Source organism: Ciona robusta, chromosome 11 (genome assembly GCF_009617815.1).
Source record: "Ciona robusta chromosome 11, ASM961781v2".
NCBI lineage: Eukaryota > Metazoa > Chordata > Ascidiacea > Phlebobranchia > Cionidae > Ciona > Ciona robusta.
The window spans coordinates 2,869,987-2,895,537 of NC_143245.1; the positions used below are offsets into that span (position 1 = coordinate 2,869,987).

The window sequence follows — 25,551 nt, forward strand, 5'->3', positions numbered from 1 at the left end:
AAGCATCCCAAATGGTAGCAGGATTGACGTTGTCTATATCGTTAAAACGAATGTACTCTGCAATTGCTGATTTTGTGAATTTGACAAAGTCATTGTCCTTAAGGAGCGTGGTGTTCAGCTTCCAGTAACCCGGTCCGTGGTTTTGGCCGACCAGACTAACCTCGAGCAGGATTGCGGAATGATCTGATTTTATACTCGGTTTTATATCTGCTGTAACTGTTGCTTGAAGAAGATCGTCTGAGATGAGAAAGTAGTCGATTCGACTTGCTGCAAAAGGGTTAACCTGCACTCGTGAATATTTGCGACAGTCTGCATTTTTTATTCGGAAGATGTCTTGTAGACCAAGATGTTCCATGTTTGCCAAGATGGTCCTGCGTGAGTTAGTTTTGCTTGTACTTGATGCTCCGCAACGATCGATTCGGTCCTCCAATGTTACGTTAAAATCACCCGCAATTATGACGTGGTCAACATCATTATAGGTGTCAATCATGTGGAAGAAGTCTTGAAAGAATTCAGGTCTATCTGCATTAGGTCCGTAAATACTGGCAAGTAGGATTCTTGTGTTTTGTGTCGAGACATCGACAAGTAGGAATCGTCCATCTGGATCGGCGTATGACGAATGAATTTTGTAACTGAGTGTTGTATTAAACAGGATGGCGAACCCTCTGCTTCTGTTTGTTCCGTGTGCCATAAATGATTCCCCCTGCCAATCCAACCTCCACGGGGTCTGGGTTACTTGCGTGCTGTAGGTTTCCTGGAGAAACAGTATATCCACTTTTTTCCGTTTAAAGAAGTTAAATATTGCTTTCCGTTTTAGTTTATCGTGTAGCCCACATACGTTTTGTGAGAATAACTTTAGAATCATTATGATTGTGAAGCGCAGTGGGAGTCTGTCGGTTGTTCAAATTCAAATCCGCATTTGCATTTGTGTCGTTCGTTAGCTCCAACGAGAGCTGGTTTAACAATACCGCAACTGCATGTAAAGATCCTGTGTTCGCATCCTGGGTTGGCGCATTTCTTACTGTCTTGTGGTGCCGGTACTTCGTTCAATGTTCCACAATTACATGCAATTGAGAGCGAATCACACTGAATGCACTGTAACATGTTTTGGTCTGTCGTAAGTTCTGGTTGGAATTCGTTACAACATGGCATTAGTACCATTGACTCCTTGCACAGTGCACACGGCGTCTTTGTTGACGTTGAGTTGACGAGGAAACGCTCGGTGGTTGAGCAACAGGTCTTCGCAGCCTTGAAGTCAGTCGTGCAGGCGAAACAGTAAAACGTTTCGCATTCTGGTTGGAGGCGGCCCTCGCGATCACAACCGGGACAGAAGACTTCGCAGCTGGTCTCATTTAGAGTTGTCGACTTCGGTCTAGGACGTGAGGTTTCTGGGCTTGTTAAAGGGCGCTTTGAGCTTCTGGCAGTTCTCGTTGGCTGTGTGGTTTCGGTTTCTTTCTGGATTGTACTATTCCTCTTATCGTTATCGCCTTCGGCTTGTTTCGATAATGAAGGGTAGTCCTTTGTTCTGACAGGGCACTCTGCTTGCTTGTGACCTGGCTTTTGGCAGTATTTACAGGTAATGGTTTGGCCGGTATATGAGACATAACATTCAAATCCATCAATGTTAATATAGGACGGTATTGGGTTCGCTTTTATATCGTCTGTTTCGATATTCAGAATCCTTAATCCCGATAGGAGGCCAAGTTTATTCTTTTTGCTGTATATGGAGTCCACTTTACAAAAATGAGTTTCGACGAACTTCTTTATTGCTTCATTTTCCATAGGAATTGGAACCCATCCAATGGCAACTCTTGTTTTGGTGCTTTCATACAGGCGTACAGCTTTGATGCTGCCATGTTTTGACAATTTGTCCGTCAGTTCAATGGCGCCTGCTCTATCCTTGCAAGTAAAATCCACCAAATTACCTTTTCTGCTTGCAATACCAACAAGCTTTCCGAGTGCGAAATCGACTTCCTTTACTAGCTTACAGAGCTCTTCCTCTACCATTACATTTATCGTTCTTACTGCCAAACATGCAGGTCTTCTCATCAGAGAAGGCGCAGAAACTTTTGCAGCGTAACTAGACTGAGGCATTGCGACCGTTCAGTCCAAACGCAAAAAGCGATATGTATAATCCTGATATACGTCGCTGCGACCACCCGTACAACGTTGCGCCACCGTGCGGAACAAGGCAGGGGTAAAATCTAAATAGCTTGCAGAAAATTTGAGTTGATGTGATAACGGAATTGTCAAAAATTTACAAATCTTTTTTTTTTACAATAAAAATAAAACTATTTAAAAATAGGGAGAACGTTAAGAGTCTTTATAGGTGTAGTTATTCACTTTAAAAGCGCGTTATTTTATGGAGTGCGTTTGGCAGCGAATTTAACTGTTTGATTCGTTTATTGATTTTTTCATTGTAGTTATAAGTTTGTGTAATATGCGTCTGTTTTCAGTGTTGTTCGTTTGCCTTGATAAATTATTTTGCATCTGAAACCATTACTCCGCAATTAACCAATCTATACGGGTTAATTACGGCAATTAACTAATAAAAACTTACACAATAAATATTCTTAGATACCGTTGAAACATTACCGCTATTGCAATCATGATGTGCATTTCTCCTGCGCTTTTACTAAAACAAAAAACAAAACTTTTTCCTAGCAAATGTGTCTTCTTATTTGGGCAGTGTAAAAGTTTTTTCTTTGTTTGTTTGTTCGAAGCGAATTACGTAATAAACCGAATCCCCAGTGTTTGCAAACATATGTATTGATTGACCTCATGTTGCTGGACGACTGAAAACATACACCTGGTATCGCTTTGCGCTTCTCATAAGCCCGAGAGACAAAACGCAAACTTCACTAATTCGACAGGTTTTTATCGGTGTGTGTTTTACTCTCTTATCTTCACTTTGTTTAATGCGCAAACGGTATTTTATCGCGATCGACCGCCCGGGTACGAGTGAATCATAATGATCCATTTGAGACAGACGATAAACTTCAAAGACAGATGCGTTGCGTCACCGATTCGTACAGCTATGTTAATTAATTTTACTGCTCGGCAAACAGCAATCACTATCCACTCGTACCCGCCCGCAAATTGTGGTTAAGCCGACAAGAAATAACCAACCGTTGTGTAAATATTGCCGCGTATCATTTGCCGTTGCCATGGGGACGGCTGTTGATGAGAAAAGACAAAAGACATCGTCCGTTCAGGAACAACAAACAAATTTAATAAGTAAATGAAATTTGCGAACGTGGGAGTTTTCTGTCCGTTTGAAAAACCTTTTTTCCTGACAAACAGGCCAATACTGCATAAATAGAGAGCGAAAATGGCTTATAGCATAACACGAACTACTAATCTCGAACTGGGATCATCTGGAAGTTTCATCAGCGCAAGAAAAATCATTAGATCTGCTAAGAAGAATGAAGTCTTTAGTTTTTAATGTTGTACTTATCCTATGTAAGTTGCGAGAAATTGCATATTATGTTTTCGCGCAAAATTTTCCAATTGCATTTTGTCATTTTCTTTTTAAATTTACAACTTTTTTTAATAATCCTAAATCTATAACCTTTGTAATTAATCTGTTATTTATTTCTTATTAGTTATGATTTTATAAATATTTATTTCCCAAAAACAAATATTTTCTAAAAAATGCAAAACTTTGTCAATAATCCGAAACTAAATAACTTATTTTATTTACAGCACTCGTGCGCATGCGCAGTACAGAGGGCCATGGTCGATTGCTACAACCGCCAAGCAGGTCCAGTATGTGGAGATACAAGTATACCGACCCTATGCTGTCTCCATACGCCGAAATCATTCAATCTAATTACGACGACAATGGTCTGAACTGCGGCGGCAAAAATGTACGTTGATGATAAGTCTACAAGAAAAATAATTAGACAAATTAAATAGAAATAGAAAATAAGCAATATTAATAATTCGATAAAAAAATAGGTTTGTGCTCAAGGCTCACTTCGGCAACTAGAAACATCTGGCTTAACAGTTTTTTGCATAACTTTAGGGTTAAACTGTAATTAAGTTGAAATTCTTTGTATATCCCATTCGAACAACCCCTATGTTTAAGCTAAATTATATATTTTCGATTCCTGTTAATTTTTTTGATCAGCTATTAATTGGTATTACCTTCACTAATCGAATTGTTTTAATTCAGACACAAACTGTTAACGAAGGACGATGCGGCGTTTGTGGAGATTCTTACACTGCTGCTGTGAAAGAGAATGAAGCAGGGGGGAAATATGCACTGGGTATCATTGGCAGGTATTTACAGCTGTTTATCTTTAACATAGTAGGATAGGGAAAGACGGGACACATTTAGCACATATAATATTCAAATATCCTAATCGTGTTTTAAATAGTTTACAGCGGAAGGGAGTCGTATAAGGATACAGTTTTATAATTCTTTGAAGTTCTACGTTAACTATACCAAATGAGACATGAATATACAGAATAAAAATGTGTCCCATTTTTCCCACCCTTCTATATATATGACCTTGCCGCCCTTGCGTTACCTGTTAAATTATCGCAAATAATTTCCATCTGTTTTTGTTATGCGTGTTTGCTAATTTTAGTCGGCAGTGGTTCAGAGCAATGACATTCGTTTTTGCATTCGCAGGATTTATTCTCCTGGTGAAATTATTGACACTCAAGTTGAAATAACTGCGGAACACAAAGGCTACTTTGAGTTTCGCCTTTGTCCATGGGATAACGTTCATGTACCAGTCACCCACGAATGCTTGAACCAGTAAGTTATAAATCCCCTTTTTTTTTGAGATAAACCGGCGTCATATACAATTGTTAGTGCGCTCGACTCTAGTCCAAAGGTCTCGGTTTCGGGCCTCGACGCTGTCACCAGTTTGGTAAATTAAAATAGCCGTGCCATCAAATGAAACTTAAACAATAAATTGCCCGATATATTAAATATGATTGAATTAAATTATGCAATTGCAAAATTAAACCGCCCACAAACGTATATAGTTACTAAAAATGCAAAATGGCGACTTTTTGCAGAAGGTTGTTGTCGTTTGCTGACGGAGAAAAGAAATGGTATTTGCCCCAGGACGCCGATCTTGCAAAGGGAGTTCACAACATAAAAGTTCAACTGCCTAGTGATGTCTTATGCGAGCAATGCGTTTTACAGTGGAGATACAGAACAGGTAAATTTCGAAAATATTTTTGTAATTTTATTAGAAAAAAGTTACTCAATAGCAATGGCCACGAACGGACTGACCAATTCGTGTTTAAAATCATGATAGCTTAACGTCAAGTATCACATATTGGTTTGGGCGTGGTATGTCCAAAAATAGCCAGACCTACCTTGCAGAAAAACATTAAATGCTTGTCACCGCACCCACCAAGATAAATTATCTAAAAATAACCCATTTATATTAGAATGTGGTGTTTATCGCAATGACAGGAAGTAAACAAAGATAAGAAACTATTTTTTTGCTGACTAATCTAAATAAACGTCCAGTGACAGCAAGTCGACTCCGTAAATAAAAAATCGGGTTTGGCAAATTTGTCAAACTTCAGCGTGGTTGCTACACAAAATAGATATAGTTTGCAATGGACATGGTATTTGTCTTTGATGACAATTTGTGTAGAATCCCTGTGTTAAATAATCAAGGGGAAAAGTGTATTCTTTAATGATTAAAACATATATTAGGGTAGGGAAAGATAGAACACATTTTCATTCTATTTTCTCGTCTTATTTGGTATTAAAAAAATGACAAAACCGTATCCCCACGACTCCCACGAATCTTTGTTAATTGTTTAAAACATGATAAGAACATTTGTATTTTATGTGCTAAAGGTGTCCCATCCTCCCACCCTACTAATATAGGTGTTTTATGTAACAATTTAACTTAACAGGAAACTCATGGGGTTATGAAGACGGAAAGGAAGGTATGGGACTTGGACAACAAGAAGAGTTTTACGGCTGTTCAGATGTTGCGATACGAGGAAACATTCAGCCTTCCACCACTTTTACTGTACCGACAACCAGATCGACTGTAACTCCTGAAATGTTGTCAACTACCCGTCTATCGGTCCCTTTATCAACAACAACAAAAACATTAAGTTCTAGTTCAGTTTCGACTTCAACAAAAAATCCAGGGGTTGCCAGCTCAACTATGACGTCATCTACAACATCAACGATTGGTGAACACGTGGTCACGGACTCGACTCAAACTCCAAGCATTGCAACACCACCAGGTAAAAAAGATTTGAAATACCGGGGTTTAAATATCTTAGTAGTGGATTTTTAATTGTACGGAGTTGTTATAGCATATTGGTTAGCGTTCCTTCCTCTAAGGCTGCTTTGACGACAATTGTTCCTAATATATGTTGCCTAAATGGTTGTTCAAATTCGAAGCCACGAAAGGATGAATACGATGTCTCGTATTCAGAATACTAATCTTCATAAATACCTGTATTTACATTTCCAAAATTATTGCAGATTGCAGCCAAGTGATGCCAGGAAAAATGTTCTTCAGAGATTGTCACAGTTTCTACATTTGCGCCCATTCATTTCTTCCACCTTACAATCTCCCATGTCCAGAAGGAACCGTTTATAGTAGAGTTGGTGATATGTGCGATCACCCATATCTTGTGGACGCGCCGTGTGGATATTTATAATTTTAACATGGCATTAACCGCGTATTTATAACTGTATAACTGTAATTACCGTACACTGCTATCAATCTCAGTAGAACTAGCTGTATTTGGGCATTTTTCCATCTTTTTGTGCACATTTTGTTAATCTTTATGTTAGTGTTTTTTTGCAATAAAATTTTACTCTAAACTTCGCATTTACAGCAATGTTTTTACATGTCAAAGTTAAAATTGACAACAATTGCCCAACGCGTTTATACTACCATGCTTTTGACAAAGGGGCATTCTCCTACTAACTTTTATTTTTGCTAAATTATATAAACGCTTTGGATTGAAAATAAAAAAGAAATCAATTGATTAACCAACCGCGAATGGGCGCTAGAGTGAGAACATTCATGTGTTTTCTATGGGCTATTGGAAAGAACTAGGTTTTCATGTCATTACGTAAGAAGGTTATTTACGTAGTCGTAAGGGATCAATTAGATAGAAGGAAATAATTTTGGTAATCTTTTAATGTAGTGTTGTAGCATATGGTATGCACCTTAATGCATGTTCGTTTTTTTGTTTAACAGATTACTTTGTTGCTTAAAATTATAAGTACAAAAACGGGCTGCAATATAAAATAAGGTTAACCACAGAAATGCTTTCATCTACTACGATATTAAATCCTCAGGTATTTGATCTAAACTTACTTTATTTTATTTCTAAACCTAAAATTCAAGATATTGTATGCGGATACAGAATTAAACCATAGTGGTCCCAGATTGGAAAGTTTGCAAACTGCGCGGAGGATTTTTTTTTGGAGATCGAAATTGCGCGGATTTTGCGCGGACGAGCGATTTTTTTGCGCGGATCGTCTGATTCTTGAAACTTAATTGTTAACCTCCTAATTTACAAGTAAAGTAGCGAACCAAACAAATACAGTATAAACTAAACGGCTGAGGTTAAAGGACTTGACAACCTTTTTCTTACGTTCTCTTGCGCAACGATTATGACGTACGTCTAGTGATGCACATTACTGTGTAACGCTTTCATACGTTCGCTATTTTGTTTAATAACGCTATCATACATCATCTCTTCAACTAAACTAACATTTTTTTAAAATTCAATAATTTTGAAAAAAAAGATTCTTGTGTTTGTGGGACTTTCGAGAGAAAACGTTTTGCAGCGTCTTTTCAAAGGTTGCTATACGTTTCGGCTTGGCCGTTTTTTGTTATAAATACAAAAGATTCGAAATAAAGTATTTTAAGATATCCTGGAATATTGTGCATCCCTGCGTACGTCTTCGTGTGTTTGTGACCAGTCGGCCAACTGGGGAATATACTGAAGGAGATATAATTATGCTTAAAAACCAGTGGTTCTCGAACTGTGGTACGCAAAGGTCTCCCATGTGGTACACGAGCACCAATTTAAGTTCCACCTAAACGATCGCAAATATTTTTTAGGGATTGTCATAAGCATTATTTTAATTCACATAAGTTAGTGAAGCGTGTCATTTCATGCTGTATTCCTTATTTCCTTATTACAATAGTTCCCAGCTTTTTTTAATACAAGCGTTGCTTTAAGCATGTACAAAGTATTTTTTCAAATCGATTTCTACTTAGGCGCATCGTGAAAAGGCAAATATCCAACCTGTTTTAAGCACCTGCAGACTAAATAATCAAGGGGACATTTGCTATTATTACGCAAATAATGAACGTGTGAGTTGCTATTATGTCGTAATTAATTGCCAGGTCAAACAATCGCTATTACGATGCAATGAATCTACGTGTGAATCCCCACTATTTCGCAATAAACATGCTGCTTGGCTGAGAAAAACATTGTAAATATACAGCACTACAACAGTGAACATATTTAGGTGGTTTATTACAGCCTTATTCTGTTTAATTGGCAAACTACATTTATTTTATACGCAACTTTGGGAAAGGCAGTGCCAAGTTTGTACTACGAATTCCCGCCGAAAAATCAGGTGCGTTTTTCGTTTAACATTCAAAAGCCTTTAATATGTAAGTGCTAAGTGGTACAACTATTCCAGTTTTTTAGGTCAATTTAGTTATTCGGTAGGTTAACGCTTACAGTTTAGCTCCTGTTTATGAAATTTAAACATTTAATTTTTTTTTTAAAACGTCCAAACAAACGTTTTTTTTAGAAATATATATATATACTTGTATTAGTTATTTTTCAAAAAAACAAAGAAAAACTACATAAAGCTCCCTGGATTTTATTGACTACAATAGTAAGCGGGAACGACTCGCGAAAGAAAGAGAGTGTATTACCTCTCTCCTTTACCGACATTGGAGATGCGCGTTGTACTCTTTTTTTATTTCTGTGGGCATACGCACGTTGGCTGATAGAGTCATAAACACACAAAGACATACGTCATAATCGTGAGAGAACGTAAGAAAAAGGCAGCTAGTTCTCAACCTCAGCCGTTTAGTTTAGTTTCTATCCAAGCGCATTTACAAACAGGAAAAGTTATCAAGTCTTGCAGCGATTTTTACGCGCTTTATTATATTTTTGCGCGGATTGATATTTTTTGTGCGGATTGCTAGTAATACCGCGAAAATTGCGCGGATTTTTAACCAATTTTGAAAATTCTGCGCGGAGGATAAATCCTCCGCGCACGACATATTTTCCAGTCTGGTAGTGGTCTATGGTTTTAAATAGGTTGCTACGTGCTAGTGAAGAATCTCCCCCCGGGCCCCTCTAAAATGTCAGTGTGCGCAGTGGCACACTGCGCACACCGACAATTTAGAGGTACCGTCCCCCCCCATCTTATTTGCTAACTACTAACCCCTGACCGTGACCATCAACCTCTAACACTTTTCACCAGCGTTTTCTGCGTTGTACGAAAGGCGGAGTATTCTTCAGTCTTCAGTAGTGCCGGTTTCTGTACTGTTTATAGCAGTCAAGATCCAGTCCATATTGTAAAGACTGCATTACATTTTTACATTTGTTTCCTGCCGCTATTTCATTTCACTTGTAAAGAGAAAAAAATATATATATTTGACAGCAGCTCTTTTGAGAGATTTCAAAGTGTTTTTTACCCAGATAATTTCACCTCTTGTTGAAGGTGGGCTTCATGCTGCGAGGAGATTAAACTCAGCAAGCAAAACAGCAAACAGGAAGACAAAAAATGAAGATACAAAAGTGTCAGTCGCAAATCCACAGTCACAACTTCGAGTAAATATATTTCAATGTATGAATAAATGTAACTTACTTTATTCTCGAGTGGAAAAATGACAGTAAATAAACACAGATGGTAATGCACCTCGTGCCAGTTCACGAGTTACCATATATTTGTGGTTATACCAGTTTACTGAATGTTATAATAATTTATATATGCACAGTAATAGATTATATACATATAATCAATGCTATATTCCTATTAAGAATAAAATAGATAAGCCGATGAACCAAAAAAATATCAATAACCTTCCTTTTCATATAATGTACTCGATTCAAACACATGTATTATTCACTTCTATCTTAATTGGTATTTAATCCACTAGTGATTTGAAATTGCAATGCACTTTTTGTTGATGTTTTAGAAATAATAAGTTATTAACTGTATTATTCCCACCTTGTTCACTCTCACTGTATAGATGGCCCAAAGCAATAGTTGTTCTAATTTACAAATTACTGCTGCAACAGTCAAATAAAAATGCCTCAAAATGGATGAAACCTTTTGAAGTTTTTGTTTCAGTAACCAATTAACACTAAAGTAATTATAAACTGAAAAGTTTCATAAATTTACTATTTATAGTGATTTTGATATTCACCCAAGTTAAGGAAAGCAGCCAATTTAGTTGTAGCTTTTACAGTGTTAAGTCTTGGGAGTTTGGGACCTTGGGTTTTGCTATTTTTTTCAGGTTTATAATTTTTTTCAAAATTTCAAATTTACTATAGTATACTGCACTAATCGGTTCCAATAATTTTACAATTCTTCGTTTTCTTTTAACATTTACTGTGCCTACACCAATCAGTTCCAATGATTATATTATTCTTGCTATTATATTACCTTTGATATAGGTACCAGATATAGTTTTCATTTTTTTTTCACAGATTCCATTCCTGCCAAGTTATCTTGAGCGTATGATGCCATACACTTCCTTCCTATCTGCACTGAGGGAAATTCAGATCAACCTTCCCAAACCCCATAATGCTAGCAAGATTTCCCGTATAATTCATGCCAACTTAACCCACAGCTCTACTATGCCATGTATGTACTGCGTTTATTTGTCACAAACTTTCAGTTAATGCATAATAATGTACTGTAGTATATGAAAGTTAGGGATTTTGTATATGGCCATTTGGGATCACACACTCAGCACTGTTAAAATTTGTTATGTTTATATTTCTTTTTTTTTAATTTTATTTAATTTTTTTTAAAATATGTATATACATTCTATAATAACATAAAGGCCCCAAAATGTTATTTTCCAAGCAATAGTTTATTTGCTGGCAACTGGATAAAAATTACAGATGCAGATATGCAGATATGTTAAACAAATCAAGGCTGTTTTAATGATGGACCTGTGACCTGGGCTAGTATCATGGGTGTTAAGTGTTCACAGTCATGAACAGGGGTTACAATTTACAAATGAAAGGTTTGGAAATACCTTTTGACTGCTTGGCTGGTCAAATCAACTGTTGGCTGGTTGTGTTTGCTTCAGTACTGTGTATTTGCATGTGTTTGACATGGCCCAGTAGCGCAGCCAGAAAAAATATGGAGGAAGGGGGGTTTAAAAAAATTTTTTTTTTTTTAAATATAAAAAATAACATGTTTTCTTATATAGTTTTTAAAAGGGAGAAGTCGTGACCCTCAAAACCCCTTGTTGTGCCACTGAGTTTGATCATACTGTTATTGAATTTACAGGGAGAACACAACATGTTCGAACTTTCAAAACCAAACGAACAGTAATGGAAGATGAAATGTCAGAACAAAAATCCTCACAGGTAAAATTCATTTACAGAACATTGTTGATTTATCATGCTATCTCTCTTTAGCTGTGTGTGCAGTGGTTTCACATATATTGTGGAATTGTATTAGTGAAACAATGTGTAACAATTCGGTTACAGTATTAATCATTTTGTTAGGGCAGTATGTTATTTAATATTTGTAATTGCATATGTCTGTATGGGGTATAAGACAAATGTGCCTTAATCCCAGTAACTTCAGTTATAAGCGATGTATAGCTTTTGAGTGAATGAATGAAATAATGAATGTTACTTTGCTTTATCCTTGCATAGCCAGAAAACGACACTATTTATAAGTTATAACACAAGGTGTTCTATTTCATACACCTCGTGTTATCTTACAAGTGTATGTCCCTTTTAGTTAATTATTTTGGGGGTGAATTTTTCCTTTTTTTGCATGTATGGCTGATAATTTGAACAGCCCGTTAGTGACCACTGGGTTGGAGCAATTGTCGTTAAGTATCTTGCCCAAGAACACATATGTAAGCCCACAATGGTAACAGTGACAAGCCTTGAACCCATTACCTCTGGGTTAGAGGCAGGCGCGCTAACCACTTTGCCACGGCGCCTGACACTAATTTTGTTGATTTAGAAAAGTGGCAAAACAACCGTTGACAAATCAGCAATTGATGACAATATTCAAAGTATGTTGAAAACTTATGATCTACCAACAAGGACTTCTACATTGTTAAGACTTGGGGTGGAAGAAGGAATACAGTTGGCTAAAGCTAATGAGGGAAAAAAATCTGGTAAAATTTCGTTCAATATGCTATCTATAATGAAGTATTTATTTGAGATATAGAAAAATGGGGAATTTTGAGAAGTTTTTTTCTAATTAGACTATACAAAAAAATTGGTCATGTAAATTTTCTGTATAGTCTATATTATAATTTGATTTGAACTTAAATCATACCAGCTTTGGTGATGGGAAAGTATTCTTTTATTGATGTTATTTCTTTAACTGCTTTTTCACAGTTGTTACACTAAATAACTAATATTAAACATCATGCTACACATCGGAAAATATTATAATTTCTTTCTTTCTTAGGCTTCAATTTTAAAGCTGACCCACTGTCGTTTTTGCTGGTATTCATTTTTGTGATTCTTGCTTTTCGTCTTTATAAAACTGTGCCAGGTATGTGTGCATTGTCACATAACATCAATGTGTGTTATTTTACTTGATTGCTTTTTTTAAGTTTAGAGCTACTGTCTAACAAGTTTCAGATTTTAATTCCTTTTTTTATGTTTTGCTGAGAATCACTTGTACTTTTTAAACATTGTTGCTTTTTTTTACCTTTACATTTTTAACAATAGTTTAATACGTATATATTTTATTATTATATATATATATGTATAAATTTCAATTTTTCCCCCCCCAAAATTTTTTTTTTTCTAAATTACCTAAAAATTGGTAAAAAAAGTTTTTATTTTTAGGCCGAGAATTTTTCCGGACTGCTGATGAAAGCGGGATCATCACGGATGTTCGGTTCGAGGATGTTTGTGGGATGGATGAAGCGAAGAATGAACTCGAGGACGTTGTCGATTATTTACGAGATCCTGATAAGTTTACGCAACTTGGGGCAAAACTTCCAAAAGGTAAAGGGTGCACATTACAGAATTTCGAATTTGTGAGACTCAAATCTGTGTGGATTCAAATAATTACAGGATTTGCTGTTCTGTTTAATGGCGCCATCATATATCATGTGTTAAGATATGTTAAAAGGTTTTTGAAAAGAATTATTCTTGTATTTGTGGGGCTTTTGAGAATGTTTTGCAACTTTGTTTTAAAGATTGTTATACCTTTCGCATCATACGCCATTACAGATCAGGCGTTTGTTGTACAGATGAGACACATTTGACAGAAGGTTTAATTACTCGTAAGCAGAGGCATAGACGCCAAGCCTGGGATTTTTATGCATTAATTAGTAAACATTTGAACCAAATTATTTCATATGAATGCAAGTTAAGTTTAACTATGCTCCCTTTCGTGCATTTTTTAAAGTTTGTCGTATATAACTAGAAGATTGTTTAAAAATGATACTGCCACCATTCGTGGAGGTGTGTCTGGCGCTACAGACAGACTTTACGTCAGTAATTGCTACAACAGATTTTATTAATAAAATTTTTAAGTTTAAACGATAATAAAATCAACAAAAGTGAAAAATAATAAATAAAAAAAAAGTAAAAAAAAATTATTTTTTAAAAAATAAAAAATTTACAATAAATTCATACATAAATAAGGCAGAAGCAGGTACTTCCAACATTAGTGGTGGTGGTACTTACTACTAAATCTATTTAAAAACTGATACTGTTAGAGTACAAAGTGTTATTTTATACCCAGGTATTCTGTTGATTGGACCACCAGGTACAGGGAAGACATTGCTGGCAAAGGCAGTAGCAGGGGAGTCTGGGGTTCCTTTCTTTTACACAGCTGGTTCTGAATTTGATGAAATGTTCGTTGGGATTGGCGCTTCGCGTATTCGCAAGTTATTTGGTGAGTGAAAGTGTGGGAAAAAATATTTCGGGGTATGGGGTTACTGTTTTTTCTTGCCCGAGACACATGCGCTAACTATGGTAGCAGCGATGAGCCTTGAACCTCTTACTTTTGGGTTAGAGGTAGGCGCACTGATCAGTAATCACTTTGCCACGGCGCTGAAGTAAATTAAAAAAGATAAAATTTTAGGTTGGTTTATAATAATGTAGCACACACATGTTTGTGACAAAAAAATGATGATGGATGATCTTAGTCATTAGTATATGCGATAATTTATACTTGCTAAAAAAAGATTGATTCAACCGAGAGATTGCTTTACACCCTTATTATAGCAACCCTTTATTTTTGCCCCCATTTTTAGCAAACCGCTGTAAAGTTTTTAAACACTCTTCCAAAAAAATAAAATTTCCTTTTTTAAAAAGTTGTTAAAACTTAAAATCTTTCAGAAAACGCTCGTAAACAAGCCCCTTCCATTATTTTCATCGATGAAATTGATGCTTGTGGCAGCAAGCGAACAAATTCATCTCTGCAACCCTACGCACGACAAACCATCAACCAATTACTGCAGGAAATGGACGGGTAGGTAACTTGAACTAGAGTTGAAAATCCAACCATGTGTCTTGAACAATAGTGCTGTACATGCAGAATTCGCACACATGCAGTGAAATTAATTATAATACCCTATGTGAATATTCTGGGTCCACATAGTAACAGGATAATTGGTAATATCGCATCAATTAAGATAATAACTCAATAATATGCCGTAAACAACATTTTTCAAAATATAGGCACCTATATTCATGAGTGCTTTCACTAAACTAGTATTTAACTATACATCCCCCAGTTGTCCAGTTGATCTGTTTTAACCTTTTATGATCACACGGCATATTTTATCTTCTTGATCTGTTAGTGCAGGGGTTCCCAAACCGCGGCCCGCGGGCCATCTGCGGCCCGCGGGAGCAAAATAAATGGCCCGCAGAGGACTTTAAAAAATTACCGATTTACATACGTAGATACGTTCACAAATGCACGTATTACTTTAAAAAATCTTCTAAAATCGTTTTATTAATTTATCTGATAATCTACATTGCCTTTGTTACGTCACAAGAATAGTTATGACCGTCACAGCATCAACCAACCTTTCACGCTCGTTACTCTGGTAGGAGTTTTACATGGGTTATACCGCGTTGTAAAAATGGCCGAAAAGAAGCGAAAACTAGTGAGTGAAAACAGACAGTTTTTAGAAAAGTGGCAACATTCGTACTTCTTTGTACAAAAAGACCAGGCATGCATATGCCTAGTATGCAAGCGGGCTATTCCTGTATTAAAAGAATACAACTTAAAACGACATTATGAAACAAAGCATTTGGAAAAATTTAAACATTTGGTTGGTGATGATAGGATTGCTAAATATAAATCACTCGAAACATCTTATAAAAGTCAAAAAAACATGTTTAAGAAAATGTCAAGTGAAAGTGAAGCGACAGTTATGGCCAGTTATGTTGTTTCATATAATATTGCTCGAAGAAGTCGCCCTTTTATCGAGGGTGAGTTTGTACGGGACTGCATGCTTCAAGTTGTAGAGCTGCTTTGTCCGGAACAGAGAAGTAAATTTGCGAACATTAGTCTTTCCAACAACACAGTAACTCGGCGCATTGAAGATATTGGTAATGATATTGATTTACATATGAATGAATTACTCGAAAATTTTACTCATTTTTCTATTGCATTGGATGAGAGCACCGACTTGAGCGATACGGCACAGCTACTTATATTCATTCGCGGAATTACAGACAAATTTGAAGTTCACGAAGAATTGTTGTCTTTGCAAAGCTTAAAAGGGCAAACTCGTGGTGTCGATATCTTTGATGCTATTTGCAGTGCCTTTTGTCATCATAACGTTGACTGGAATAAACTAGTGGGAGTCACTACTGATGGTGCTCCTTCTATGGTCGGGAAAAGATCAGGTTGCGTAGCACTTCTAAAATCCAAGTTTAATGAAATAACAAACAAAGAATTAATTACTTACCATTGCATCATTCACCAGGAGGCTCTAGTTTTGAAAGTTCTCCAAATGAAAAATATCATGGATGTCGTAATTAAATCAGTCAATTTTATTCGCAGTAGAGGACTTAATCATCGCCAGTTTAAATCGTTTTTGGAAAGCCTTAACTCAGAGCATGAAGATGGTGTTTATTTCACCGCGGTCCGATGGCTGAGTACAGGAGCAACACTAAGCAGATTTTTTCATTTGCGCCAAGAAATCTTTGAATTTTGCAAGGAAAAAAACTACGATATCCCCGAACTTCAAGAAAATGAATGGCTTTGCGACTTGGCGTTTTTGGTCGACATTACTGCCATAATGAATTCTTTAAACTTAAAACTCCAGGGCAAAGGCAAATTGGCTTCAAGCTTGATCGATGACGTCCGGGCAACAGAACGAAAGTTAGTTCTGGTTAGATCCCAGTTGCTTGACGAAAATATTTTGAATCTTTCAATGTGTACGAAATTTGCAGATGAGAATCCTGCCGCAAGACATTTATTTTTTAACACTAAGTATAGCGAAACAATCACGCGTCTACTGGATGAATTTTCGAGAAGATTTGATGACTTTCGAAGCCGTAGTACAGAGTTTCAATTATTTAGAAACCCATTTCAATGTGCGGTAGAAACAATGCCCACCAAATTCCAGTTTGAATTAATTGAGTTGCAGGAATTTACAACAGCAAAAGATAAATTCAAAAGCGAAGAGCTGTTGACGTTTTATCAAAACTTGAACAATGATACTTATCCCGTGCTATTGACACATGCCAAAGAAATGGCTTGTTTGTTTGGATCCACGTACCTCTGTGAGCAGACGTTTTCCGTGATGAATATCAACAAATCAAAACTTCGTACCAGATTAACAGATAGTCACCTGGGGGCTGTGCTAAGAATTAATTGTACAAAATTGAAACCTCGTTTTACAAAAATAATTTCACAGAAATCCCAACTGCACAAGTCAAAGTAAAAAGCATGATTGATCTATAAATAGCCTACTTTTCGTTTTTCGTTCATTCATTCGTTCATTTCTTAACTATCGGTAACATGCTTTCACGACATGATTCAATAAAAAAAAAACTGTGAAACTTTGTCTTTTATTCTGCAAGTACGAAGTTTAATCTATTCCAGAATCGTTGTTTATTAACAGCATATTCGTCAAACTTCCTGACCTAACAGTATTCGTTATAACCGCATTTTCGCCAATACGCGTCGCGTCGCAAATATAGCGAGGAAAACCTTCTTCGCTTGGCGGCCCGTCGCATAATTATGATTTCACATATTGGCCCGCGATTTCATAAGTTTGGGAACCCCTGTGTTAGTGGCTCATCTTAGTTTTCAAAACTCATATTTCACTTTATTTTTAATTTATCCCACATTCATTTTTTCCTCACCCAAAAACTTTTCCAGCTCAAATTTACAAACTCAATTTCTTACAATTTACCACAACCTTACCCTCACACAGGTTCACGAAAAAAGAACCAGTGATAGTCCTTGGGGCAACCAATACTGGTGAAGTCTTGGACAAAGCCTTGACCAGACCCGGGAGGTTTGACACCCAAGTACAAGTGTTGTTACCTGATATACAAGGAAGAAAAGATATATTTAATCTCTATATTGGAAAGCTAGATATTAACATAGGTGATTTAAACTTCTAAATATTAATTTTTACTTTTTAAGATAAAAAACCTAATGTTATAAGTTATTATATTGTTTTATATATATAATATATATTTTTTTTATTAATATTTTTTTTAAACTTAAAATATATATATATATATATATTTTGTTTATAAACAAAAAGAATATGTATATTTCTGTTGTAGGGTAGGAGTAACAACTTTTCATTTTATTTTCTCCTCCCATTTGGTCGTAAGCAAAGAACATTCAAGGAATTATAAAATCTTATCCCTCCCTATGACTCCCATAGACCGTTGTTACTTGTTTAAATCACGATCAGGATGTTTAGATATTGTGTGCTCAAGGTGTCCCATTTTCCCCCATCTCACTACACACATTTAATAAAAAAAAGGTGAACTTCTAAAAAAATACTAATTTTTCAATGGAATTACACAATCTTTCATTTTTTTCTTCAGTGTTTCCAATTCTTTATATTGTTCCCAGACAACCAGTTAAACCTTGACAAACTGGCAGCACTGACCATTGGAATGACAGGTGCTGACATAAGTAACATCGTCAACCAAGCTGCACTTCGTGCTGCTAAGTTAAACAAGCAACGTGTGGACCAAGATGACCTGGAATATGCACTCGATAAAGCTAAGATGGGTAAGACGAAAAAATTAACAAATGTTTTGCATTTGTTTTTTTTAAATAAATATTTTTTTAGTTTTTTTTTGGCCCTTAGGATTACCACAATATTTGAATTGAATATTGTATATATTTTGTCTCAGTAGTTACCATTTTAAATTTGAGCCTAAAGCAGAGGGTCATGTGTCAGAAGGTCCGCCTAATTCTATATTATGATGTATGACATATTAGACACTATGACACACACATATATATAAATATATATATATTTCAATTGATCAATTCGAAATAAATATCTAATAAAAAGTAAAGGAGATCATATTATTCCTAATTCATAAATTCCAAAAAATCACTTCTAAATGTCATTATATAGAGACCGAGACCCCATATATATATATATTGTAAGTCTGTAACACGAGACGTTTTTCACAGGTCCGGAGTTAAAAAGTCGAATCCGATCAGAATCAGAGTTACGCAACACTGCCCACCATGAAGCTGGTCATGCCCTTGTAGCTTACTATACACCAGCTGCACACACAATATATAAAGCAACTATACGACAACGTGGGCCTGCTCTTGGCCATGTAAGTTTGAACATATAATATTTTTAACAAGAATAAAAGATTGTAACTTGCTTTATTATTGTGTGGCCGGAAAACGACAGTTGGTATAACATTATTGTTTTCTTTATATGCTGCTTTCTATCGGTTATATTTTTCAGACTGGTTGGTTTTATAACAAGAAGATATTTTTAAATAGAAGTTTTATAATAAAAAAATGCTAAGCTATTTTTCCTAATCTAAAAGTCCTGTACTAACCCCAAAAATTCCCTGTACCATCCCGAAAATTCACTATACTAACTTTATAAATTAATATTCCACAGGTTTCTTTAATACCTGAGAAGGAAAGCGAACAAAGTTTGTCGAAAGCTCAAATCATATCCATGATGGATGTTTCTATGGGGGGTGGGTGGTTTAATATTGTTGTTTAAAGAATTACTTACTCCCAGATTCTTTTCTATTTCTATTCTATTCCCAGATTCTTTTCTATTTCTATTCTATTTCCCAGATTCTTAATCAAATTTTTTAGAGTTAAAGTAATGACAACTACACAACACAAAATAAATTTCCACACAAATATGAGTAAATATATGGTTAATATTGGAATGTGGGAGTTTTTAACAGTACGTGAGCAAAACCACACTAAGTTGTTGGATTTGAACTGTTATGTCACTTTGAGGATATTAGATTTAACTACTAGTTTTAGTTTACTAAACTATATTTACTGATTTTCTTGTCCTAATTGGTAGTAAACAAAGAACATTCAAAGAATTATAAAACTGTATCTTCACGGCTCCCATATACCGTTTTTAATTGTTTAAAACCCAATCAGAATATTTGGATATTATGTGCTAAAGGGGGCCCCTCTTCTTCCCCACCCTACTATATTCATTCCTTCATACTGCTTCTCTTGCTAACCAGTGCATTAAAATAACTAGAAAACAATCCACATAACAGGCAGAGTAGCTGAAGAATTATTGCTTGGCAAGGAGCATGTAAGCACTGGGGCATCTTCGGACATCAACAATGCAACAGAGTCAGCGTATAAACTCGTTTGTATGTACGGAATGTCAGAAAAGGTTCGTGAAAAAATACTAAAATTTTTGGTAAATATATGTAAATAAATTGAGGATATGTTTTCATATCCACACCCTGTTTTAAATTTGTTATCTGTTTTAAAAACAATGCAGAATTTTAATATTGTGCTGATTTATTTTGGGTTTTTCAACATAACATTCTCAATTTCTGCACAAATTATTTTTGTAACACTACACATAACATTACCATTGTAATTTAAAGGTTCCTAAAATAAACAGATTTCAGTATTTTGTTATAAACAAAGGATGACGATCCGTTTTTCATTTCCACAGCCTGTTTTGAGCTTATTTATTTTCAAGAAGAAAAAATTTTTTAAATAAAACAAAAACAAAAAAATGCGTTATTATTACTACTTGCTGTAATAATTTCGTTATTTTCAATATTGCACAATTTATTTTTACAACACTGCACTACAAGTTAACGCTATACCACCAATATAAAAGCTGAATATTTGCAATTAATGAGTATGTACTTGCCAATGAAATCTCTTTCTTCACAGCTTGGCCTTATGACGTATGACATGCAACATTTAAGTCAGGAAACGAAGAGAGCTGTTGAAATTGAAGTGAAAAAATTACTAGAAGTAAGTTTGCTTGTGCTTATGTTGTGTGCAAAATATGCTTGAATGAATGTAACTTATTTATCCTCGTAGGAAAAGGACAGTAGTTATAACACGAGTGTTCTGTTCCATGCACCTCGTGCCCGCTTACACGTTACCACAAATGTAACTTTGTGTGTGTTATGTTTTTTGCAGGAAATCTTACACAAAAAATAAGTTTTAAGAAAATCTTACACCATTTTTTGCAGAAATCTTACGAAAAAGCGAAAGAAATGATTGTCTCGAAATCTTACGAACACAAGCTGCTTGCCGAGGCATTGTTAAGATACGAAACATTAACGATGGATGAAATCAAAATTCTGCTCGATTCCAAAGACATTAATTCCATTGAAAATATGCGCCTGCATACCCAGCAACAAAAAATTTTGCAAAAAAGTGAATTAGAAAAATTAAAAGACGCCTTAGCACCAGGCCTGCTGTGCTAATGTTTTGTTCAACTGTCTCAGCAACAAGGTAGACCGTTTTATTCAAACTGAATTTCAGCCACTTTGTTTATAACTGCAATTTAAGTAGTCTTGCGTGTGTAAATACAATCTTATTATTTCGTTTTCTTTTTGAGGGAAATTTGAATCTGTAAATTCTTCATTTGCAAAACTGCGTTCATTTTCATTGGCAAAAAATAATCTTTATAATATTGATATTTCGAAATCTGATTCAAAAGATTATTCTACCTTTTATCGTCAGCTTTGCGCAGTGGCGGTATCGTAGCTTATGAGGTTTATCCGAGGCGCGATTATTGCTAGTTGAAAACTATTACCAATACCCGCCCGATTGCCGTGAAATTCGACGATTGTGGCAATTTCCGAAGGGTTCTTAGGAGCCTTTATTCTTATTATTCCCTCGCGTTGTGAACTTCTATTAGTTGTCAAAATTTAGCTCGAAACAGGAGGTTTGTCGAATCCGCGTGACAATATAATGATTTTTCCCAAAACTGCTTCCATGTCCTAAGTATGTGTTCAATCAAATAAAAGTGAAAAACATACAAATGTATATTATCATATAATTGATCTAAAAACCTGTGTCAGAAGTGGGATTCGAACCCACGCCTCCATTCGGAGACCAGAATACTCAACACCACATTGTGGTGAAGAACACGACGTTCTTGAGTCTGGCGCCTTAGACCACTCGGCCATTCTGACAGCGCTGGAAGGAATGAGTATACGGCGTGTTCCATAAAGAGAAAAAACAAAAATAAACGCAAATGTTAAATTGAGGTTTAAAATTTCTTTAGCTTAACTGTTTCAGCATATAAATTAAGTTACTATATACAATTGCATAAAAAGCCAGAGGCCTGTCAAATCATCCATGTGGATTAAAACCAAAATAATCTACATTTAAATTGCTAGTTGAAAACTATTACCAATACCCCGCCCGATTGCCGTGAAATTCGACGATTGTGGCAATTTCCGAAGGGTTCTAGGAGGTGTATTCTTATTATTCCCTCGCGTTGAGAACTTCTATAGTTGTCAAAATTCAGCTCGAAACAGGAGGTTTGTCGAATCCGCGTGACAATATAATGATTTTTCCCAAAACTGCTTCATGTCCTAAGTATGTGTTCAATCAAATAAAAGTGAAAACATACAAATGTATATTATCATATAATTGATCTAAAAACCTGTGTCAGAAGTGGGATTCGAACCCACGCCTCCATTCGGAGACCAGAATACTCAACACCACATTGTGGTGAAGAACACGACGTTCTTGAGTCTGGCGCCTTAGACCACTCGGCCATTCTGACAGCGCTGGAAGGAATGAGTATACGGCGTGTTCCATAAGGAGAAAAAAACAAAAATAAACGCAAATGTTAAATTGACGTTTAAAATTTCTTTAGCTCAACTGTTTCAGCATATAAATTAAGTTACTATATACAATTGCATAAAAAGCCAGAGGCCTGTCAAATCATCCATGTGGATTAAAACCAAATAATCTACATTTAAACTAATGATCGGTTAGCTGAATTAAGTGTTGCTTATGTATGTTAAGCGTGATAGTATTCTTGCACCGTTATAAAAATATCAGGTATATTTTATTTGAGTTGAAATTTGAATGTTGCATGTCAACGATCATCGGCGCCATGGCTTAGTGGTAAAGCGCCTGTCAAAATATCTTCCATCAGGCTTCTTTTTAAATTTGAACATACAGATTGTTATCGGTCTCCTTTTGGATTTTTAAGAGCACAGAGGAATGCAGATAATAGCCGTGTAGGCTCATTTCCCAAACAACAGGACATTGTGTCGATTCAAAAGATTATTCTACTTTTTATCGTCAGCTTTGCGCAGTGGCGGTATCGTAGCTTATGAGGTTTAACCGAGGCGCGATTATTGCTAGTTGAAAACTATTACAATACCCCGCCCGATTGCCGTGAAATTCGACGATTGTGGCAATTTCGAAGGGTTCTTAGGAGCGTGTATTCTTATTATTCCCTCGCGTTGAGAACTTCTATTAGTTGTCAAAATTCAGCTCGAAACAGGAGGTTTGTCGAATCCGCGTGACAATATAATGATTTTTCCCAAAACTGCTTCCATGTCCTAAGTATGTGTTCAATCAAATAAAAGTGAAAAACATACAAATGTATATTATCATAAATTGATCTAAAAACCTGTGTCAGAAGTGGGATTCGAACCCACGCCTCCATTCGGAGACCAGAATACTCAACACCACATTGTGGTGAAGAACACGACGTTCTTGAGTCTGGCGCCTTAGACCACTCGGCCATTCTGACAGCGCTGGAAGGAATGAGTATACGGCGTGTTCCATAAGAGAAAAAACAAAATAAACGCAAATGTTAAATTGAGGTTTAAAATTTCTTTAGCTTAACTGTTCAGCATATAAATTAAGTTACTATATACAATTGCATAAAAAGCCAGAGGCCTGTCAATCATCCATGTGGATTAAAAACCAAAATAATCTACATTTAAACTAATGATCGGTTAGCTGAATTAAGTGTTGCTTATGTATGTTAAGCGTGATAGTATTCTTGCACCGTTATAAAAATATCAGGTATATTTTATTTGAGTTGAAATTTGAATGTTGCATGTCAACGATCATCGGCGCCATGGCTTAGTGGTAAAGCGCCTGTCTAGTAAACAGGAGATCCTGGGTTCGATCCCCAGTGGTGCTTTTATCATCAGCTAAATTTATATTTTAAACCCATTTAAAAGTACAGTGTTGGGGCATTTATTAATCCAATTAAAATATCATCTTCTTCATTTGCAGCGTCGCCAAACGTATAATTTTCAGCGACAATGCATTAGGTTAATTTTAAAATGTACTAACGGATTTAAACATCGGCGCCATGGCTTAGTGGCAAAGCGCCTGTCTTGTAAACAGGAGATCCTGGGTTCGTTCCCCCAGTGGTGCCTCTTAAAAGCTTTCTAGACAAACATTGCGCTAGAGCTTCTCTTTTTTTCAATTAATCGTGGGAACGTAATAGAGTATTCATGAAATATTCAATAATTATATTATGTATTTACAGTAACGTTATATACGACCTAGGACAAAAGCCAGTGTGTTGTAAGTAAAATTTCCAGGTTTCGAAACGTAACACGCCTTTTTAAACACATAAAAAATTAAAGATAGATTTATTTTACACAGCATAAACCTTTTTGACGTAATACACTGTACATACACAATACCTCTATATGTACTATCGACAGTTGAAAGTATTTAAACGAAGAAAAAAATATCTTCCATCAGGCTTCTTTTTAAATTTGAACATACAGATTGTTATCGGTCTCCTTTGGATTTTAAGAGCACAGAGGAATGCAGATAATAGCCGTGTAGGCTCATTTCCCACAAACAACAGGACATTGTGTCGATTCAAAAGATTATTCTACTTTTTATCGTCAGCTTTGCGCAGTGGCGGTATCGTAGCTTATGAGGTTTAACCGAGGCGCGATTATTGCTAGTTGAAAACTATTACCAATACCCCGCCCGATTGCCGTGAAATTCGACGATTGTGGCAATTTCCGAAGGGTTCTTAGGAGCGTGTATTCTTATTATTCCCTCGCGCTGAGAACTTCTATTAGTTGTCAAAATTCAGCTCGAAACAGGAGGTTTGTCGAATCCGCGTGACAATATAATGATTTTTCCCAAAACTGCTTCCATGTCCTAAGTATGTGTTCAATCAAATAAAAGTGAAAAACATACAAATGTATATTATCATATAATTGATCTAAAAACCTGTGTCAGAAGTGGGATTCGAACCCACGCCTCCATTCGGAGACCAGAATACTCAACACCACATTGTGGTGAAGAACACGACGTTCTTGAGTCTGGCGCCTTAGACCACTCGGCCATTCTGACAGCGCTGGAAGGAATGAGTATACGACGTGTTCCATAAGGAGAAAAAATAAAAATAAACGCAAATGTTAAATTGACGTTTAAAATTTCTTTAGCTCAACTGTTTCAGCATATAAATTAAGTTACTATATACAATTGCATAAAAAGCCAGAGGCCTGTCAAATCATCCATGTGGATTAAAACCAAAATAATCTACATTTAAACTAATGATCGGTTAGCTGAATTAAGTGTTGCTTATGTATGTTAAGCGTGATAGTATTCTTGCACCGTTATAAAAATATCAGGTATATATTATTTGAGTTGAAATTTGAATGTTGCATGTCAACGATCATCGGCGCCATGGCTTAGTGGTAAAGCGCCTGTCTAGTAAACAGGAGATCCTGGTTCGATCCCCAGTGGTGCCTTTTATCATCAGCTAAATTTATATTTTAAACCACCATTTAAAAGTACATGTTGGGGCATTTATTAATCCAATTAAAATATCATCTTCTTCATTGCAGCGTCGCCAAACGTATAATTTTCTGCGACAATGCATTAGGTTAATTTTAAAATGT

General features: G+C 35.9%; 2 protein-coding genes, 10 non-coding genes and 1 pseudogene across 15 annotated transcripts; 9 read left to right on the top strand and 4 right to left on the bottom strand.

The window, feature by feature from the left end:
- Positions 1-3,197: 3,197 nt before the first annotated feature.
- Positions 3,198-6,833, top strand: LOC149727896 (uncharacterized). The gene is made up of 7 exons (XM_089889292.1): positions 3,198-3,462; positions 3,706-3,869; positions 4,178-4,284; positions 4,640-4,768; positions 5,035-5,180; positions 5,896-6,237; positions 6,482-6,833. The coding sequence occupies exons 1-7, from the start codon at positions 3,426-3,428 to the stop codon at positions 6,658-6,660; spliced, it is 1,104 nt and encodes a 367-aa protein (XP_089745418.1). The 5' UTR covers positions 3,198-3,425; the 3' UTR covers positions 6,661-6,833.
- A 317-nt stretch (positions 6,834-7,150) lies between these two features.
- Positions 7,151-21,329, top strand: LOC149727897 (ATP-dependent zinc metalloprotease YME1L1-like). Of its 4 annotated transcripts, none has more exons than XM_089889287.1 (16): positions 7,151-7,309; positions 9,688-9,819; positions 10,702-10,858; positions 11,516-11,595; positions 12,209-12,365; positions 12,665-12,751; positions 13,051-13,212; positions 13,958-14,110; positions 14,557-14,689; positions 17,616-17,791; positions 18,275-18,436; positions 18,851-19,002; positions 19,302-19,383; positions 19,936-20,057; positions 20,576-20,659; positions 20,884-21,329. In XM_089889287.1, the coding sequence occupies exons 1-16, from the start codon at positions 7,277-7,279 to the stop codon at positions 21,118-21,120; spliced, it is 2,109 nt and encodes a 702-aa protein (XP_089745413.1). In that variant the 5' UTR covers positions 7,151-7,276; the 3' UTR covers positions 21,121-21,329. The 4 variants fall into 4 exon arrangements, with proteins under 4 accessions (XP_089745413.1, XP_089745415.1, XP_089745414.1 ...); XM_089889289.1 differs by having other exon boundaries at positions 7,181-7,309; positions 9,710-9,835; XM_089889288.1 differs by having other exon boundaries at positions 7,181-7,309; positions 9,710-9,819.
- Positions 21,330-21,377: 48 nt separating this feature from the next.
- On the top strand, positions 21,378-21,516 carry LOC149727898 (U4 spliceosomal RNA). The gene has a single exon (XR_016386120.1). It is a non-coding gene; the product is annotated as a U4 spliceosomal RNA (small nuclear RNA).
- A 198-nt stretch (positions 21,517-21,714) lies between these two features.
- Trnal-caa (transfer RNA leucine (anticodon CAA)) lies at positions 21,715-21,834 on the bottom strand. The gene is made up of 2 exons: positions 21,797-21,834; positions 21,715-21,760 (listed from the first exon to the last, which is right to left on the bottom strand). It is a non-coding gene; the product is annotated as a tRNA-Leu (tRNA).
- A 162-nt stretch (positions 21,835-21,996) lies between these two features.
- LOC149727900 (U4 spliceosomal RNA) lies at positions 21,997-22,118 on the top strand (annotated as a pseudogene).
- A 195-nt stretch (positions 22,119-22,313) lies between these two features.
- Trnal-caa (transfer RNA leucine (anticodon CAA)) lies at positions 22,314-22,433 on the bottom strand. Its single transcript has 2 exons — positions 22,396-22,433; positions 22,314-22,359 (listed from the first exon to the last, which is right to left on the bottom strand). It is a non-coding gene; the product is annotated as a tRNA-Leu (tRNA).
- A 529-nt stretch (positions 22,434-22,962) lies between these two features.
- On the top strand, positions 22,963-23,100 carry LOC149727902 (U4 spliceosomal RNA). The gene has a single exon (XR_016386094.1). It is a non-coding gene; the product is annotated as a U4 spliceosomal RNA (small nuclear RNA).
- A 197-nt stretch (positions 23,101-23,297) lies between these two features.
- Trnal-caa (transfer RNA leucine (anticodon CAA)) lies at positions 23,298-23,417 on the bottom strand. The gene is made up of 2 exons: positions 23,380-23,417; positions 23,298-23,343 (listed from the first exon to the last, which is right to left on the bottom strand). It is a non-coding gene; the product is annotated as a tRNA-Leu (tRNA).
- A 327-nt stretch (positions 23,418-23,744) lies between these two features.
- On the top strand, positions 23,745-23,816 carry Trnat-agu (transfer RNA threonine (anticodon AGU)). Its single transcript has one exon. It is a non-coding gene; the product is annotated as a tRNA-Thr (tRNA).
- Positions 23,817-23,984: 168 nt separating this feature from the next.
- Trnat-ugu (transfer RNA threonine (anticodon UGU)) lies at positions 23,985-24,057 on the top strand. Its single transcript has one exon. It is a non-coding gene; the product is annotated as a tRNA-Thr (tRNA).
- Positions 24,058-24,542: 485 nt separating this feature from the next.
- Positions 24,543-24,682, top strand: LOC149727906 (U4 spliceosomal RNA). Its single transcript, XR_016386121.1, has one exon. It is a non-coding gene; the product is annotated as a U4 spliceosomal RNA (small nuclear RNA).
- Positions 24,683-24,880: 198 nt separating this feature from the next.
- On the bottom strand, positions 24,881-25,000 carry Trnal-caa (transfer RNA leucine (anticodon CAA)). The gene is made up of 2 exons: positions 24,963-25,000; positions 24,881-24,926 (listed from the first exon to the last, which is right to left on the bottom strand). It is a non-coding gene; the product is annotated as a tRNA-Leu (tRNA).
- A 330-nt stretch (positions 25,001-25,330) lies between these two features.
- Positions 25,331-25,401, top strand: Trnat-agu (transfer RNA threonine (anticodon AGU)). Its single transcript has one exon. It is a non-coding gene; the product is annotated as a tRNA-Thr (tRNA).
- Positions 25,402-25,551: the final 150 nt, after the last annotated feature.

Bases quoted from the DNA above. Each gene is read 5' to 3' on its own strand.
- LOC149727897 (XM_089889287.1), top strand. From the start codon at position 7,277: ATGCTTTCATCTACTACGATATTAAATCCTCAG. The intron at 11,596-12,208 runs GTAAAATTCATT...TTGTTGATTTAG, and splicing joins CAGAACAAAAATCCTCACAG to AAAAGTGGCAAAACAACCGT. The intron at 12,752-13,050 runs GTATGTGTGCAT...TTTTATTTTTAG, and splicing joins TCTTTATAAAACTGTGCCAG to GCCGAGAATTTTTCCGGACT.
- LOC149727896 (XM_089889292.1), top strand. From the start codon at position 3,426: ATGAAGTCTTTAGTTTTTAATGTTGTACTTATCCTAT. The intron at 3,870-4,177 runs GTACGTTGATGA...GTTTTAATTCAG, and splicing joins TGAACTGCGGCGGCAAAAAT to ACACAAACTGTTAACGAAGG. The intron at 5,181-5,895 runs GTAAATTTCGAA...TTAACTTAACAG, and splicing joins ACAGTGGAGATACAGAACAG to GAAACTCATGGGGTTATGAA.